General features: G+C 38.6%; 1 protein-coding gene across 2 annotated transcripts in view; it reads left to right on the plus strand.

The window, feature by feature from the left end:
• The first annotated feature begins 454 nt into the window (after nucleotides 1–454).
• nsmfa (NMDA receptor synaptonuclear signaling and neuronal migration factor a) overlaps nucleotides 455–16,343 on the plus strand; it is a 42,712-nt gene continuing 26,823 nt past the window's right edge. The window contains exons 1-4 of one of the 2 annotated variants that reach the window (XM_077248588.1): nucleotides 455–732; nucleotides 12,756–12,814; nucleotides 13,042–13,866; nucleotides 15,743–15,809. In XM_077248588.1, coding sequence (XP_077104703.1) covers nucleotides 662–732; nucleotides 12,756–12,814; nucleotides 13,042–13,866; nucleotides 15,743–15,809 — 1,022 coding nt within the window. In that variant the 5' untranslated portion in view covers nucleotides 455–661. The remainder of the gene's footprint in view (nucleotides 733–12,755; nucleotides 12,815–13,041; nucleotides 13,867–15,742; nucleotides 15,810–16,343) is intronic. The other variant, XM_077248589.1, reaches the window with a different exon arrangement.

The following is a 16,343-nucleotide window of genomic DNA, read 5'->3' on the forward strand; positions in this document are numbered from 1 at the left end:
AATACATTGAATAATATTTGATAGATATGGACGGACAGACAGGAATATATTATAGATAGTTTTGGATAGATAGATAGATAGATAGATAGATAGATAGATAGATAGATAGATATGCACGGACAGTGAAATATTCCACAGATAAACATTACGCACAGCAAGTATTGAACCATTATTTAAATGCCTTTAAAGCGTTATGATTCAGGTAACATATGAGAAGTGCGGTATTTCTGCGTGTGTTCCGGTCACTCCAGCTTAGTACCTGGCATTTAGTGCTGGACGAGTGGGTGGAATTGGAGGAGTGGTCGCTCCATATATGGTCCCACTGGGTTTCCTGCCTGGACCCTCACACACTACCATAAACACTCTTCAAGCCATGGTGTCTTTCTCATTTCAATGAGGAGAGAGAGAATGAGGAGGGGAGGGACGTGCTCGTGCGTGTGTGTTTTCTTTAACTAGTTGACACTAGGCAGAGGAGACGGCAGCATCCTCTGTCCCGCATCATCTTCAAATTTTGCGTTATGATATAAACAGTCCTTCATGTGAACGCCAAAGGATCCGCATTCTTATAGCAACCTGTTCCATCCTTTTTTCCACGCGTTTTATTCAATGCTTTGACATCTGGAATGTGCCGTTTTCTTGCAAGCGTAGTTTCCATGCCAGCATGGGAACTGCAGTGTCCAAAAGGAAGAATCTGAGAAATGATGCGATTTCTTCGGTGGCAGCCAAAGTTAGGTGAGTGTCTGCTTTTGTCAAGTCGTTTTGGGTCATGCACTGCATGAAGCCCATCAGCTCAGCTCTGCATTCGTACGTGTGTCTTCAGAGCTTTGCGCGCACTGCAACTGAACTTACAAAACGGGGATCTGGATTCTCATTCATGTGCGAAAAGAAAATTCAGCCGTGATATTTGTTTGAGCAGACGGGCCATTTTGAAGATAGATGTTACAAATATGAGTGTATTTGTTAATGTTTCCATGTCATGTGAATATTGAATGGTAGGCTAATTCACCCAAGATCACGTTTCTGTCATTATTTACTTTCCCTCATGTTGTTCCAGCGCTGTATAATTATTACACAGGGGGGAAACATCTGAAGTATGTCTTTAAATGCAAAGGCTGGTTACTGAAGATGTCTAGCCTCATAAAAAAATCATATGTTCATAAAAGTATAATAAAAGTCTTCTAGAGCAATAACGATTATGTAAAGGAAAGTCAGAGTACATGACAGAATTTATGAAAGATTCGTTTGTGTTGAATCTTTCCATTAAATCATTCATACTTTAATGGCTCTAAAGTCTACAATTCGCTGAACCAGTAATCAGGTAAAGATTTATAGTGTATAATAATTTTGTTTGTTGTTTAGGCCTATTTAATTTGATAGTATTTTGATGATACTAATATGGGGCTTTTGCATTCTTGACATATTCAGTTAACAAGACAGGCAAAGAAAATCTTCAGAATTTATCTTTTTGTGTTCAGCTAAAGAAAAGAAAATCATTCAGGTTTTTAAAAACAGAATTTAGATTTTTGGGTGAGCTATCCCTTTAAATAAAGGGTCCCACAACTTAATTAATATATTTATTCAGTAGGCTAATTCATTTTATTATTTACTCTTGAGTGTAGAAAAAACTTTTATTTCCTAAATGAACTCTAATAATATATATGCGTAGATGTGAGAATGCTGTTGCAAAATCCATTTTAAACTTCTATTTTATTCCAAAAGTCTGCTTGACTACTACCTTAAGCTGTTTTGTTGCTGGTCTAAGATGGTCTAGCCCATGCTGTTGGACCAGCTACCAGTCTAAGATGGATTTTCTAGCAGGGCTGCCTATTAAAGTAAACTTCTCACCTGTCCCAACTGTAGATCAAAGCATTGACACCGTCCTTCACCGCTTGCAACAGGCAAGTAGGCACAAGGCTGACTCTATCTGTCAATTATCCGTGACTGACTGATGCTGTGCCTGGTGTTTCTGTGTCACAGTGAATTATATTGTCAAAGGAAAACCGTCTTGCAGCATTGTCACCTAGAGAATGATATAGTCACCACAAGCATTAAAGCAACATGTTATTTGCAGCACGTTTTCACTATTATTCATGAAAACCCCTTATTGATTGACCACTAGTCTTGCTTAGACCTATTCTTACATAACTAGTGCGTGTTTAGCCCTCATGTGTATTACGTCTGTCATAAGATGCTAGGTGGTTCACCTTATCACCTTAATGTCTGGGCCTGGTTCCTCGGGGATGCTGTGAGTCATTGCATCCTAAATGTTCACATGCAGAATGGATTTTGATTGTTGCATTCAAACAGATAAACTCTGGTACTGTCATTCCTTGTAGATAAATGACATTGAAATGACCTTGTCGGCTAAATCTGCTGTAGACATACAGCATTCAGGCACAGATTGAGGTGATGAATGGGATGGCATTCCTTTTCCTCAGTGTGTTTAAGTGTGTGTGTGTGTGTGTGTGTGTCATTAGCCTGAGTGAGCGGCTGTTCAGTATGCAGGGCAGGTGTATTTGTGCAAACGGCTTTGCATGCTGAATAGAAATGACCGATGTAACAGAATGGTAGACAGCATTTTAAGCAGACACAACCTGTTAACGGCATGAATAGATGTACAGTTGTAAGTAATCCCATATAAACAATATATATGTAACCTACTGAGAGCTGAAAAATGAACCTTTTTTGATTAGCTATGATCAATTAATTGGTGAAAGTCTCTATTTGAATAGCTGTAGGGCAGTGTTTCTCAACCAGGGGACTGGGAACCACTAGGGGGCCTCAGCACACCTCTACAGGGGCTGCAAGGTGGCTTCAGATAATTAAAAATCAGACAAAATAAGGTTTAAAATAAGCTAAAACAGCTAACAATCAAGGTGTAACCTGAAATCATATTTGTTATTTTAATAGTTCCTTTAACACCGGCCATTTTTATGTACAAACCACGGTTCTCATGATCTTGGACTGTAATTACAAACTAGTAAAGTCATGTAATAAAAATGTTTTTCAAATGTTGTCAGTCAATAGAGGGTCTTGGAGTCCCAAAAAAATGGAGAGCCACTGCTCTGGGGTTTGTCTCTATTAAAATAAAGGGGCCACAAAACTGCCTTGAATGAAATGAAAGCAAGTTTCACTGGAGTAATCAGACCGCATTCAGACTTCAGATGTGGAACCTGTGCCCTGCAGGAAGAAACCGCACATTTGCATTGGAATTGGCCTGGGGCAGTTGTTACTGTTATAATAGGCTGTAAATTACAGTGATTTTGAGCAAAGAAAGAGGTGTTGTGCTATTGAGTAATAGTCAGCCGAAGCCAAATTTAAAACTCTGTCACTCTATGATTAGACGGCTGACAGAGAAATGGCTTTTATGTCATAAGCTAGTCCTTTTCAACAGATTGGAATAACATACACGCTTTGTGCTGACTTCCTATTGAACATCTATTGGACTGCGTGAAGGCAGTCTTTGGTAATCTGCTCTTTCTCTGGGTCATGACCACTGAGCTGTTCAAAACCAAAATCTGTAGGTGGACCATGTTCTGTGAATACACACAGGTTCAGTAGCCCCCCTGCCCACTCCGACACGCTAAAGAAAAGGAAGTATCCTGCTCTCAACCTGCACTACTCTTAAATTCTTCTCAGCTTGACCATGTTGTGCGTTTGTAGTCGTTTTCTCCGGCATTCTCAGGTTCGAACTAATAGCCCCTGTGTAGCAATAAAAAAAATAAACAAATAAAGATGCTACACAGAATCACTTCATATGGCTTATGCAATGGGTTCTTCCTGTTGGTCTTTCTTTCAATTTTTGTTCTTTTTTATTACAGTTTGTCTGAGTCATTTTTAGGCTGAATGCTTTCAGGGCTAGTGGGTCAGCATGGAGAGCCTGGTCTGTACAGTGTTTGTATGCTAATCATGAGTGATCTGCGGAGTTCCACTTGATGCTCTTCCACTCTGATTTATGAGCTAAGAGGCTGAGTCACTGGCTATGCTATCACATCGTCTCATATAGACAAATACATGCATGTTTCTATTCTGTGAATCTTTAGAGTTTTAGAGTCTTTTGTTGACACATACCTTAAAAAACTTTCCACAACATACAGAGATCCAGTTGTTATTCCTTTGCCGTTTGTAGTTTGAAACCTTAACATCTAGATTGAAAATAGGGTTAGCAGAATTAGATGAGGATGTCAATAAGGAATAAGCAGTCAGACGTGTCTTAAAATCACTGCCAAACTAAACTGTGTTGGGAAAACTTTTACATCTGTATTTTCATCTCGTTTTCCAACAAAAGATCTAAGAAGCAAAAAGAGGCGATATTGCTTAAGTCCAGTGCAACATAATCTCTGTGGCACTTAAAACAGACACAGAAAATCATTGACCTATGTGAGACCTTTTAAGGAAGCATCCCAGATATTCTCACATGCCTGCAGTATCTGAAGAGAGTCTGCCTTAATTTAAGCCTAGTCTGAGACATCGAGTGGGAAGTGAGGCTCTTTTCAGTGTGTTTTGATCCAGCACACTGCAGGCTGATGAGATCTGACTCATTGATCTTTGGGCCCTGGATAATCTGCAGAATGCTGGCATTTCAGACGCTTATAGTTTCCCAGCAAAGATCTAAATCCATAACTGTCACCCTCCTTTCAGCATATTAAAAAATTGAAAGTAAAAATAGCAAGTAAATATCAAAGCAGGGAATTTATGAAGATTTTCATAAATAGCTTTGGGGTTTTTTGTAGCACTGGCCACATGAGACATTGAGTCGACATTTAAATAATTTTTAAACCCTGCTGAAACACCTGCCTTGACCAGCTAATTTGGATCAGCTGTTGACCATCTTAAATGAAAAAAATGGCTAATTTAATGCAGACATGCTGATTTTGATACCTATCATATATCTACTCTGGTCAATACTGGTCTGCTTTCAACAATAACACACTTTAGATACAATAACATAACATACATTTTTAATTTTTCATGACACTCAAGTTTGGTAGTCTATAAAAGTAGTTCATATTAATAACTGACCAATATATCAGACAATATTTGGCAGATTTTATATTATTACCATCCGTCAATAACCAAATCCACTTGGCTGCTTATCAGCAGTGTTTATCTCTCTAGCTTATTATTAGCTACGTTTCCATCCAAAGTTGCGAATTTAATTTATGCACAAAATCAGAATGTCACATAAAACCTTTGCGATTAAAGCATCCTCCTCCCTCCCCCTCCACGTTTTCAAGAGGACAAAATTGTCAATTCCTGGGAAATTGCCACAAAATATCAGTAATAAAAATGGAAGTTGCAATCAGGGAAGAGACTGTGGCTCTCTTATCCTACTTGATAAATGATTCGCTCATCTTTCAGCAGAATTTATGCAAATATTGGCATTTCCATCCAGCAATTTTTTTATGCGATATCCCAAAATGCACATAAAATTAGGTGGATGGAATGGAAGGATAGCTATTGTCGATTTCTGACAGCTTTGTAAATGGGTTTTATTTGTGTGTGTGTGTGTGTTTATATATTGTATAAAATAATTATTCATTTCACTGAATTGTAACATTAAGTCTCTTAAGCTCACAAAGACTGCATTTATTTAATCAAAAATACAATAAAACAGTTTTTCTATATAGTCATAAACTTTATTCCTGTGATGGCAAAGCTGAATTTCCAGCAGCCATTACTCCAGTCCTCAGTGTAACATGATCCTCCTAATCAAGAAATCATTTAAATATTGAATGCTGCTCAAGAAACATATTTAGTATTATTATTATCAGTGTTGAAAACAGCTGTGCTGCTTTGGGGGCAGTTGTGGCCTAATGGTTAGAGAGTGAGACTTGTGGGTTCAATTCTCAATAACGGCAGGAAAATGTAGTTTGGAGAGTCAATGAACAGCTCTCTTTTCCACCCTTAATACCCACGACTGAGGTCCCCTTAAGCAAGACACCTAACCCCCAATCGCTCCCTGGGCACTGCAGTGAATAGCTGCCCACCACTCATGGTGTGTGTGTCCACAGTTTGGTGTGTGTGTGTGTGTGTGTGTGTGTGTGTGTGTGTGTGTGTGTGTGTGTGTGTGTGTGTGTGTGTGTGTGTGTGTGTGTGTGTGTGTGTGTGTGTGTGTGTGTGTGTGTGTGTGTGTGTGTGTGTGTGTGTGTGTGTGTGTGTGTGTGTGTTCACTACTCACTGCTCCTAATGTATGTGCAAGATGGATGGGTTAAAATGCAGAGGACAAATTCTGAGGATGGTTCACCATACTTGGCCTTCAAATCACTTCTCTTATTTTTGTGGAAACCGTTCATTGCTGTATAAAAGTGTTCATTTGATTGTTTTCTGTGAGGAATAGATTAAAATTTAACCAATTATTCACAAAAAAGCTGCAGCTTTTTTCATATAATCGTATAGAAAAAAAAACCTGCGTTAAGTTTCCAAAAGTGGGTATCTGCAGGTTGGAGTAATGTGCGTGCTGAAAAAATAACAGCGTATGAATTTTGAACGACAAGAGGGTGAGTAAACAATGACAGATTTTCTTTTTGTTGTTTTTGGTTGAACTATCACTTTTTTCAGGAGGTAAAACTTAACTTATCCAATTTAATCCAAATGCCAGAAGAACAAATCCTAGATAATACTGCACCTCCTACTATGCAAAACCATTAAATCGTCTGCCTTGCAGTTTTAACATCAATAATTGTACATCTTTGTGAGGAGGAGACTCCACTTCTTACATACTTGAAGTCAGTTGAAAGCTGCATCTGCCCCCTTCGCTTCCTGCTCTATTTATTATCTGTTAGCGGAGATGAGACCGTGTCCTGTAATTAGTCTGACCGTTTGAGATAATGCAGATTTCAGGATGACTCTGACACTGCGATTACGCCTTTGACAGTGTTGTCTCTGCTGTTATCGGAGAGAGAGAAAAGAGGATAGAGCGAGAGTTGAAGAGAGAGTGCGCTCTGGGTGAAGGAGGGTTCCAGGCATCATTAAGCCTGGCTCTCAAACCGTGGAAAAGGGAGGGTGACATTTTAATCTGTGGTCTGTGCGGAAGCGCAGGTCTCATATGCAGTGCAAACATGCTCTACAAGAACATGCTATTAGCCGTGCTGATGTTTTTACTAGCTCAGAATATAACAGAGGAAAATGTGTCAAAGAAACAAGTCAGAGGTATCAGCAATGCTTGATTGTTAGCTTGTCCCCAGGCTCATATTAAATGCATGTTATCCACTCACCTTTTAATAGTTCTCAAGGACCTGCCTGAATTAAATGCATACAGATTTTCTCTGGGAAAAAAGCCAGTAAAGTGTTTGCCTTGGAGAACTGTCTTAAAAAGAAGATGTTGCAGTCTACACAATCAGTTTACCTAAATCATTTCAAATTTAATTACAATGTAATACCTAGAGAAAGCTATCTGTTAGCTTTCATCTCACTGGTAGTTGGTTGATGTGGATGATTTGAAACCTGGCATATTTGCTCACACACACTCAGTTCTAAACAACTGATGTTAAATGCCGTAAATGCCATGTGATTAATTTAAATTGTTGCATTTTGTGTGAACAAAAAATCCAGCATTGTTTAGAATTAATCACATGGCATTTGACATCAATTGTAGAGTAGTACTGTGTTTGAGAGTGAATTTTCTAGTGTGTACATGGTTCATGCATGAATGCCTGCTGTGTATGTGAATGTGTGGAAATGTGTGAGTACCATGTCATGGATTTCATTCTCTCCTACTGTGTCCATGCTTTTATGTGCTGCTTTTGTAGAGTACACTGATAAAAGCAAAGAGAAAGAAAGATCATATGCTGTAGATGATCCTGTAGTGTTTTTAACAAACCTTATGACCTGCTTTCCTTTTAGATAGTATGTGTTAAGTGTTATTTTGCACCCCGTTGACTTTTTTTTTATAGACAAAAACAGGTTTGGAATGACATAACAGTGATTAAATGATGCATTTTCTTTAATGGGAAAAGAAAAATACCGTACAATACTGTTCAAAGTGTGGGGTCGGTAAGACTTGTCTATATATATATATATATATACATATATGTGTGTGTGTATATATAATGTTTTTGAAAGAAGACCGTATTTATTTAATAAAAAAATACAGTTGAAAAAACTGCCTAATATTGTGAAATATTATTTCAATTTATTTACAATTTAAAAAACTGTTTTCTATTTTAATATATTTTAAAATGTAATTTGTTCATGTGATGTCAAAACTGAATTTTCAGCATCATTACTCCAGTCTTCAGTGTCACATGATCTTTCAGAAATCATTCTAATATGCTGACTTGGTGCTCAAGAATTGTCCTGTGTAATATTTTTGTGGAAACTGTGATACATTTATTTAATAATTATTTGATAAATAGATAGAAATATAAATATAAAAATGAAATATACATTTAATGTCTTTACAATGTCTTTAATTGGTTAAAAGAATGGTTGTGTTTCTGGCACTGGAAATGACTACATGATTTCCACCAGTTCCCTGCATCTTCTCTGACCGCATTTCATACGCTTTCATTTTTAATGTTTCTCTCAGATCTCTTTTATTTTCACCTACCTTCTTTCTCCAACCACTTGGACTAACATGATGCATTCCTACACTCTCTTCTTGCTCACCTTCATTTTTGTTCAGTCACATGTCTTGAAGCATGCTGCCTTCCTTTTATTATTTCATCCTCACTTAGTGGCTCCTCTTTTTTTCTTTTTTTTCTTTCTCACTTTACCCATTACCCATTTTCTACCCCTCACTCTCTTTCGCTCCTTTTCCTTCCTTCTTATCTTCCTGTATTTCTTCTGATATTTTATTAATATGATAATTCCCCCAGCTTGGGACGTCAAGCTAATGTTAATCAAAGAACTAACAGAAAAAAAGAAGCAGTGTAGATGTTTTGTGTGCCTGAGCGTATGGATAATTACCTTGCATTTTATTTTAATGTTATTTTAATTTAAATAAAATATATATTAAAAAAATATATATATACACACACTATATATATATATATATATATATATATATATATATATATATATTTATTTATTTATTTATTTATATATATATATATATATATACACACTCTATATACACACACACACACACCATACCCTTTTAATTTTTTTATATCCATGAGTAAAGCTGATGGTGTTTCTGATCAAAAGAGATCCTGCGAAGATGGAACTGCACCCCTGGACAATTCTGCTAAAACTAATCAGGATAGCAGGAGACACAAGCAACGGCTTTTAGATCAGTCAGAAATCAATGTAGCTAATGAAAGAGGTAACAATGTCGTCGGTGAGAGAGAACACATCTGATCAACTGAATAATATTTTGTCTCAACATGGCTATATACGTGACATAATAATACACTAGGCTGTAGTTAGAGCTGTGCAGAAACTTGTAAATGATGTTCTTATAGTTGTCAACGTATGTTTCTGGGAAAACTGAAGTTGTGTGGTCAGCGTCTGTTACACCTTTCAACTTTTTTTGATCCAGCAATTATTAATTTACAAATTAAGCACTGACTATGTCGTTAACTATTTATACACCGTCAGGTAAAGTATAATTTACCCCTCTGCATCCCCCCCACTCTTCAGGTCAAGTATGTGGCTCTTCAGACTGAACTGGCTCTCCAATTAACCCTCTTGCATTGGAGGATGCTTGTTACGGACCCGGTTCAACACGACCTTCTAATGGTGAAACTGAATAATTTAAAGTGCTGTCACAAGTGTCATGTTGTTGTATGTTACGTCAGGTAAAGCCGAGGGCGACTGCAAGCCACCAGGGATTCCTGTGGAACGATCCCTGGTCGTGTGACAGCTTCTGTGGAGGAGGTTGCAATATTGAGATCGGAGTGGGTTTTCTGTGTGTGGGGAACGTATGTGATTATGTGTGGGCTATATATTATGTAGGGTTATTAGATGCATTAAAGGTACGAATGCATGTGTTGGTGACTGCAAATATTTCACCGTATGTGAAACAGAATAAGCTGTTGTTCGTTTATTATCGTGGCGTCAAAATGCGCTTATGAAAAGTGAACCACCAAAGTCTCTTTAGTTATACTGGCCTCATTATTAATTCAAATCTTAATCGGCTGTTCTCATTGGTTAAGTCATTTCCCATGATGCTCAGTTGGTGTTTTCGATTGTTACTGAAGATAACCCCTCAGGCCCAAACTAATTAGTGTTTTTCTTTCTGTCTCTTTGATTCCTGCTGTTTACGATGGGCCAGTGGTGACAAATATTTCCTCTGGGAAGCGTCATGACGTTCGTTTTGCAGTTTTTATCCTTCATTTCGCTCTCTCTGTCTCTGACACTCTCTTTATAGCCGCCTGTGAATTAAGTGTCAAATTAGTGCTTACTTAGATGTTCTGGTATGAATTAGGTTTTGATGATCTCTTGCGGTTATCAAGCTGATGATTTGCATCACTGTTATTTGTGAGTCTGTAATTCAAGCCAATCCAAGCAGTTTTCATATTCTAATGGAGATCATTTCCATTATATTTAATAAAAACACATGTAGACATGGGTAGTTGTCATGACATGAAGTATGACATGCTATACTCTTTTTAAACTATTTTAATTTTTAAAATTATTTATTTTATAGTTGACAAAACTGCAGCAGAACATGTAATATTATTTTATTATTTATTATTTTCTGTACTTAAATTATTTATAATTATTATACACGCAGTTTTATGGCCTCATAACTGCAAAAAAGGTGATTCAAAATGGTTAAAGTAGTGCTGACCAGTCATGTTTGTTTATTTATTTATTTTATGTGTGTGTGTGTGTGTGTGTGTGTGTGTGTGTGTGTGTGTGTGTGTGTGTGTGTGTGTGTGTGTGTGTGTGTGTGTGTGTGTGTGTGTACTGTATATATATATATAAATTTTTTTTGTTGATGTCTTTTCTATTATGCCTTTCTCATTTCTATTTTTCCATCCTCATTCTATATTTCTGTTTGTCCCTTTTTCACCCTTAAATCCATCATTCTCCCACATTCTTCTTCCCGGAATGGAAAGATAAAAACGCTACATCTGAGTCTGTGGGTGGCACTGAAATACAAAGCAACCAATTACATTTACACGGAGAGTGTGTCTCTGTTCGTCCTCCTCCTCTCTCTTTCTCCCTTCCTCTCCCCCAGTCTTGTTTTCCCACCTTTCTTTCTGCCATATGCCCTCTTTTTCACTGTCACATGCGTTTCCACATGCCTGCCCCTCATTTCAGCCTTCACACTGAAGAAGCTGAGACACATTCTCAAGTTTGAAGAGTCCAGCTTTCAAACCTCCCGATGCAGACAGCTGCCGCATGCAGAGCATCACTCATATCCTTATGAAAAGCCTTTTATACCCGAGGCTGGTGTCAGATTAGTAGGTGACATTAAGAGGCTAAGAGTAGTCCGCACTGAGCCTGTCATTTCTCAAATTAAAAAAGAAGTGAGAGAAACTGACAGCTGGATCCGGAAGCAGGAGGAGTTCGACACATAAGGAACCATCGTCCATCTAGACTGTATCTAGAAGGGCTTTCACATGTTCATTTGTGGGAAAATGCGGTCATCATCAGAATTCAGAAATCTAATTTTTTTGCTCTTTTGTACATAAACAAGTTAAATGTGCCAGATGTGAGCTGGGAAAAGTACAGTGACATCACACGTGAAAAGGATATTATTTTAAATAAATTCTTAAAGGCACAGCAGCAAGTAAACTCTTGTCAGTGTGATTGCCTCTCACGGTCATGTTCATGAAACTAAATCATGATTGTTTTAACACAGAAAAACCTGGCTAAAATAATAATTACATCAAAATAAAAGGATAACTATTGTGATATAATGTTAACATGTAGAATATGCAGCTGTATGCATGTTGACTTTAATGCTTGCTGGTATGCTCCGAAGTTCTCTCATAAAAGAGACATCACGATGGGGTCAATTAATTTAGGATTTAAGTACTGAAAGGATTGCAGTAAATGCTAAATATGATCAGCTGCTGACAGGGTCATGGGATTATGCTGTGCGGGATTACACTGGTGATGCTTTAGTGGTTTTTTAGCCCGATGATGACTAAGCTGATTTTGAGGGAAAATCTGTGGAATTTTGTTGAATGGATTTAATATGGTGAAATGTGTTAAATAGAGCTGAGAGTACTAGATTTTTCTACTGTTTTTTTTTAAACTTTTGTTTTCTTTTTCAAATGTGTATTTTTTCCTATACATTGTCATATGATCTGTCAGTCAGTAATGATACTAACTAAAGTTTCAGAAACTCTAAAGGGATAGTTTACCCAAAACCTGATAACAGACTTTACTAAGCCTCATCATTCCAAACATGTACATACTTTTTTTTTTGTCTTTCTGTGGATCACAAAATAGGATATTTTGATATAATTTTTTTGCTTATGCAATGGAAGTCAATGGGCACCATAACTGTTTAGTTCAAAGCATTCTTCAAAATATCTTCGTTTGTGTTTCAGTAGGTTTGGAACAACATGAGGGTAGGTAAATATTGACAGAACCTTCTTTTTTTTGGGGTGAACTATCCCTTCAAGTACTCAAAACTCTTCTGTCTGATTTAGTGAGTTCATTTGTTGGAAGATTCTTCAGACTGATTTAATCCTGTACTTGGTTTAGGAGTCTTTTTGAACGATTCATTAATAGAACGGGTCATTTGCTCATGACTTCGCAGCATGTCGTGCCTAACACCATCCTTCAGCTGTGACTGTATTCACAATGTGGGACTGCCAATGACCAATCTGTGTGTGATTTTTTTGCAGAGCAGCTCGTACATTTGGAGAGTACCTTCACACTCATCCTGAGAACCACAACGGATCAGGTTAGATATCTCCATTCCTCTTTATTTCTTGCGGGTTTTCTCTGTTTTTTATCTGGTCCATTTAGAGCCTGTGGTGTTCTCAGACATCAGGCTTATTCATGTTTCATGAGCCACTTCTTGATGTAGCGTGTGTCGTCTCATCTGTCTTTTTCTCTGTGCATCTCTTGCGGTTTCTCACTTGTCCCTCTTTATTTCTCTCTGCATCTGTCCTAATGTTTGATTTGAAGATCACTTACTGTCTGACACCCTCGTTGGCAACGACTCTGATTCCACAGACAGCCTGTGTGCACAGAACAACAACTTTCACAGCTACACCCTCCAGGGCTCCTCCATCGGCACCGACCCAAGCTTGATCAACCCCGTCGTGGGCCTCCTGGAACCGCCACCACCGACAACTTCCTCCAAGAGCCGACTCTCCCTAGAGCGCAGCTTCTCGGCAGAGGAAGACCAGCAGAAGTGTGTGGAGTGCTCCCTGCAGCCTGCCCGGGTCTATACCATCACTGGAGAGAGCGGCATGCTTGGAACCAGCCGGGGAAGCAAGGAGAACCTGGAGCTTGAGGTCTTGAAAGAGGGGCGGGAGGCCTGTCATGCCCAAGCACTTGCTCAGCCCTCTACGTCCTCCAACTCGTCATCTCCGACTCAGCGCCACCACCACCATGGAAGCGGAGGCGGAAATGGAAGCGGAAGTGGAAGCGGAAGCGGAAACCACCATCACGGCAACCACTATCATGGCAATCACCAACATGGCGGAACCAGTGGAAGCAGCCCCAACCAGCACATCTCTGGTGCTGGAACGTCGCACCATCAACACGGGGCATCCCATCACCACCACCACCTTTCCCAGCCTCTGCAGAGCTCAGTCAGCGCACACAATATTCGCGGCTGGGGGGAGGGAAAGGACTGTGGCCTGGCGTGTGAGTCCTGTCCCGGGGCTCCGTCACGCAGCCAAGGCTCCTTGGACCTGGAAAGCAGCACCCGAGAGGCAGGCAAGCAGCGCCGGCCACCACTAGAGCGGATGTGCAGTGTGGACCGCATGACTGGGCTGGAGAGAGGTGAGAGGGGGAGAGAGGCAGGAGAGAGAAAGAGAGAGAGGCTCTGGCCGAGGGGAAGGGGTGGGGTTCAGCCAACAACGGGGGGCGTCGATGTGTTCGATGTGCCGTGGTCTGTATTTTTCCCACTCTCCTGTGTCTCTCTCCTCTCTCCTGTGTGTCTCTTTTGTGCACTCTCCCTCTGTGGAGTGGACCGTGTGTGTGTGTGTGTGTGTATGTGTATGTTGTTGCTGTTGAATCTGCACACAGTGGCCCCAAAAAGTATTTGGACACTTAAACTACACTTAAATTAATGTTTGGATGCAGGATTTTATAAATACAGAGGTCTCAAAATCGAGCTTGCTAGTGGGGTTCGGGGGCATGCCATCCACATTTTAAGACATTTCAAGGTCAAAAAATAGGTTAAGAATAGCTTTAAATAGCTTTTTTTTTATGGGCAGTAGCATAAATTATTTGTCAATTCCTGCTCTTCCTCTCTCATCTCCATCACCTTTTGTCTTTCTATCACGTTCTGTCTTCTTATCTTGCCCTGTATCTCTTCCCTTCCCAAAGCTGAGTTTTGACTGATGCATTTTCATCTGTGTCAGTGAAGAAAGTAAACATAGGGTCAACTGATATTTATGTTTCATGAATAATTTTCTTAGACAAGTGAGCCCACCAGGAAAACTAGGTAACTATGTTTATTAAATTAATTCACAATATCTGGACATTCATTATAAATCTTACGCAAAGTATGATGAAAATGGCTTTTCAATTCAAAATGGTGAAATTTAGTTTAGTTTTAGCTAATTTCATCTTTTTGTCCATTAAATGAAGCATCATGCTGGAATTCACAGTCAGCACAGTAGCTTCTGTGAACATAAAACATTCATAATTTGATTAGTCATCTCAAACACTTTTACACTGATTAGAGCTATTTGATTTGGTTATCATGGCATTGTGCAATATTCTTGCTGCACCAAAGTAGAGTTATTATTAGGCAATTATTTCACATCCTTTCTTATATACACCTTGGAAAAATACCTCAATGGTACGGCCATGCAACTTAAATATTATACATGTTAACATGAGACTATGTGAAGTAATTGCTTACCAACTTTGAGCAAATTCAGGAACTTTCATCAAGTTAAGCGAGTAGTTTTCCAATAGTCTTGAATCAGCAGATAGAGATAAACGTCTCTTTCTTGTTTGCGTACATTCATAAGGTATGACAGTTGAAAACCTGACACAAACAAGTCGTCTGCTACTGGATGTCTTTACCTGGATGACATACTCTTGATGTACTGGTAACAACCCACAGATGAATCATGGATGGATAACTAGAAGTTCAGTAGTCTAGAACAGCAGACCTATCACAAAAATGACAATTTAGACTACTTTACAGCTCAAATAAAACACTTTTTTGCAGATCTGTTAAAAATGTGAGCTTCACCTTTTTTACTGGCACTATTAATTTCTATTGCAAGTGCTGTTTTTTTGTGCTTTTATTATAAAAAAAAGATCAAATAAGTGACAAGTCAACATGATTTTCTGTTCTAATCAACTGAATTGAGTTTAACTTGAAAACTTTTATTTAAAAATATAGAAGTGTCATTAGATGACAAAATTATCAAACCAAGTGACATTTATTTTTTTTGTAACGTAGCACAGTGTCACTTTTTATATATTTATATATACTATGATATAGTTGATTGTAATAACAAAAATAGCTGAGAATAATAAAGCTAGCAGTGAAATTCCTGCATTTCTTCTGAGTGAGTGTGGCTTACGCATCCAAATACCTTTTGGGACCACTGCATATGTTTGTTCAGTTTGACACAATTCATACATTCAGATGTATCATTTCAACCATACTAATGTGGTCCCTGTTTCTAACCAGACGATAACAGTTGGTTCCCTAAAGAGAACATGTTCAGCTTTCAGACTGCTACCACAACCATGCAGGCGTGAGTACTCACTTCATTACACACTCACACACACATACACTGAAGTTTGAAACCTATATTGACCTCATGTACAGATGGCACAACAGGTGTATCGCCACTAACTCACATTCATTTGTGACATTTACTGTCAAACTGACTCAAAGAGCCGACAAGTACACGATGACCAAACAGACTTTCTTCAAATGTGGTTGTTATCTAAGCATTCTGTCTGTCTTTCTCTCTCTTTTTGTCTGCCTCGCCTCTCTGCTCTACAGGATTTCGTGAGTATCTCTTTTGTACCCTTTAAATGTCACAAAATGACAGTATGTGATATCAAACGCTAGCTTCTGCACCACGGCCCCCACCTTCCCTTCAGTCCCACTTCTTCAGCTTTATTTACAATACTCAATCTTTGAAATAAATGAAAAGAAGCATTTCTATCTGAACAGGATTAGATGTTTTCTGAGGATCTCTGAGGTATTTTTTTCTGTAATTGCTCTATAATTTTAAATTGTGTGAGAAAAACACCAACCTGTTTAAAATCACACATTACGT

Source organism: Siphateles boraxobius, unplaced genomic scaffold (assembly GCF_051911475.1).
Source record: "Siphateles boraxobius isolate OS27281-9 unplaced genomic scaffold, OSU_SipBor_1 11, whole genome shotgun sequence".
Taxonomy (NCBI): Eukaryota; Metazoa; Chordata; class Actinopteri; order Cypriniformes; family Leuciscidae; genus Siphateles; species Siphateles boraxobius.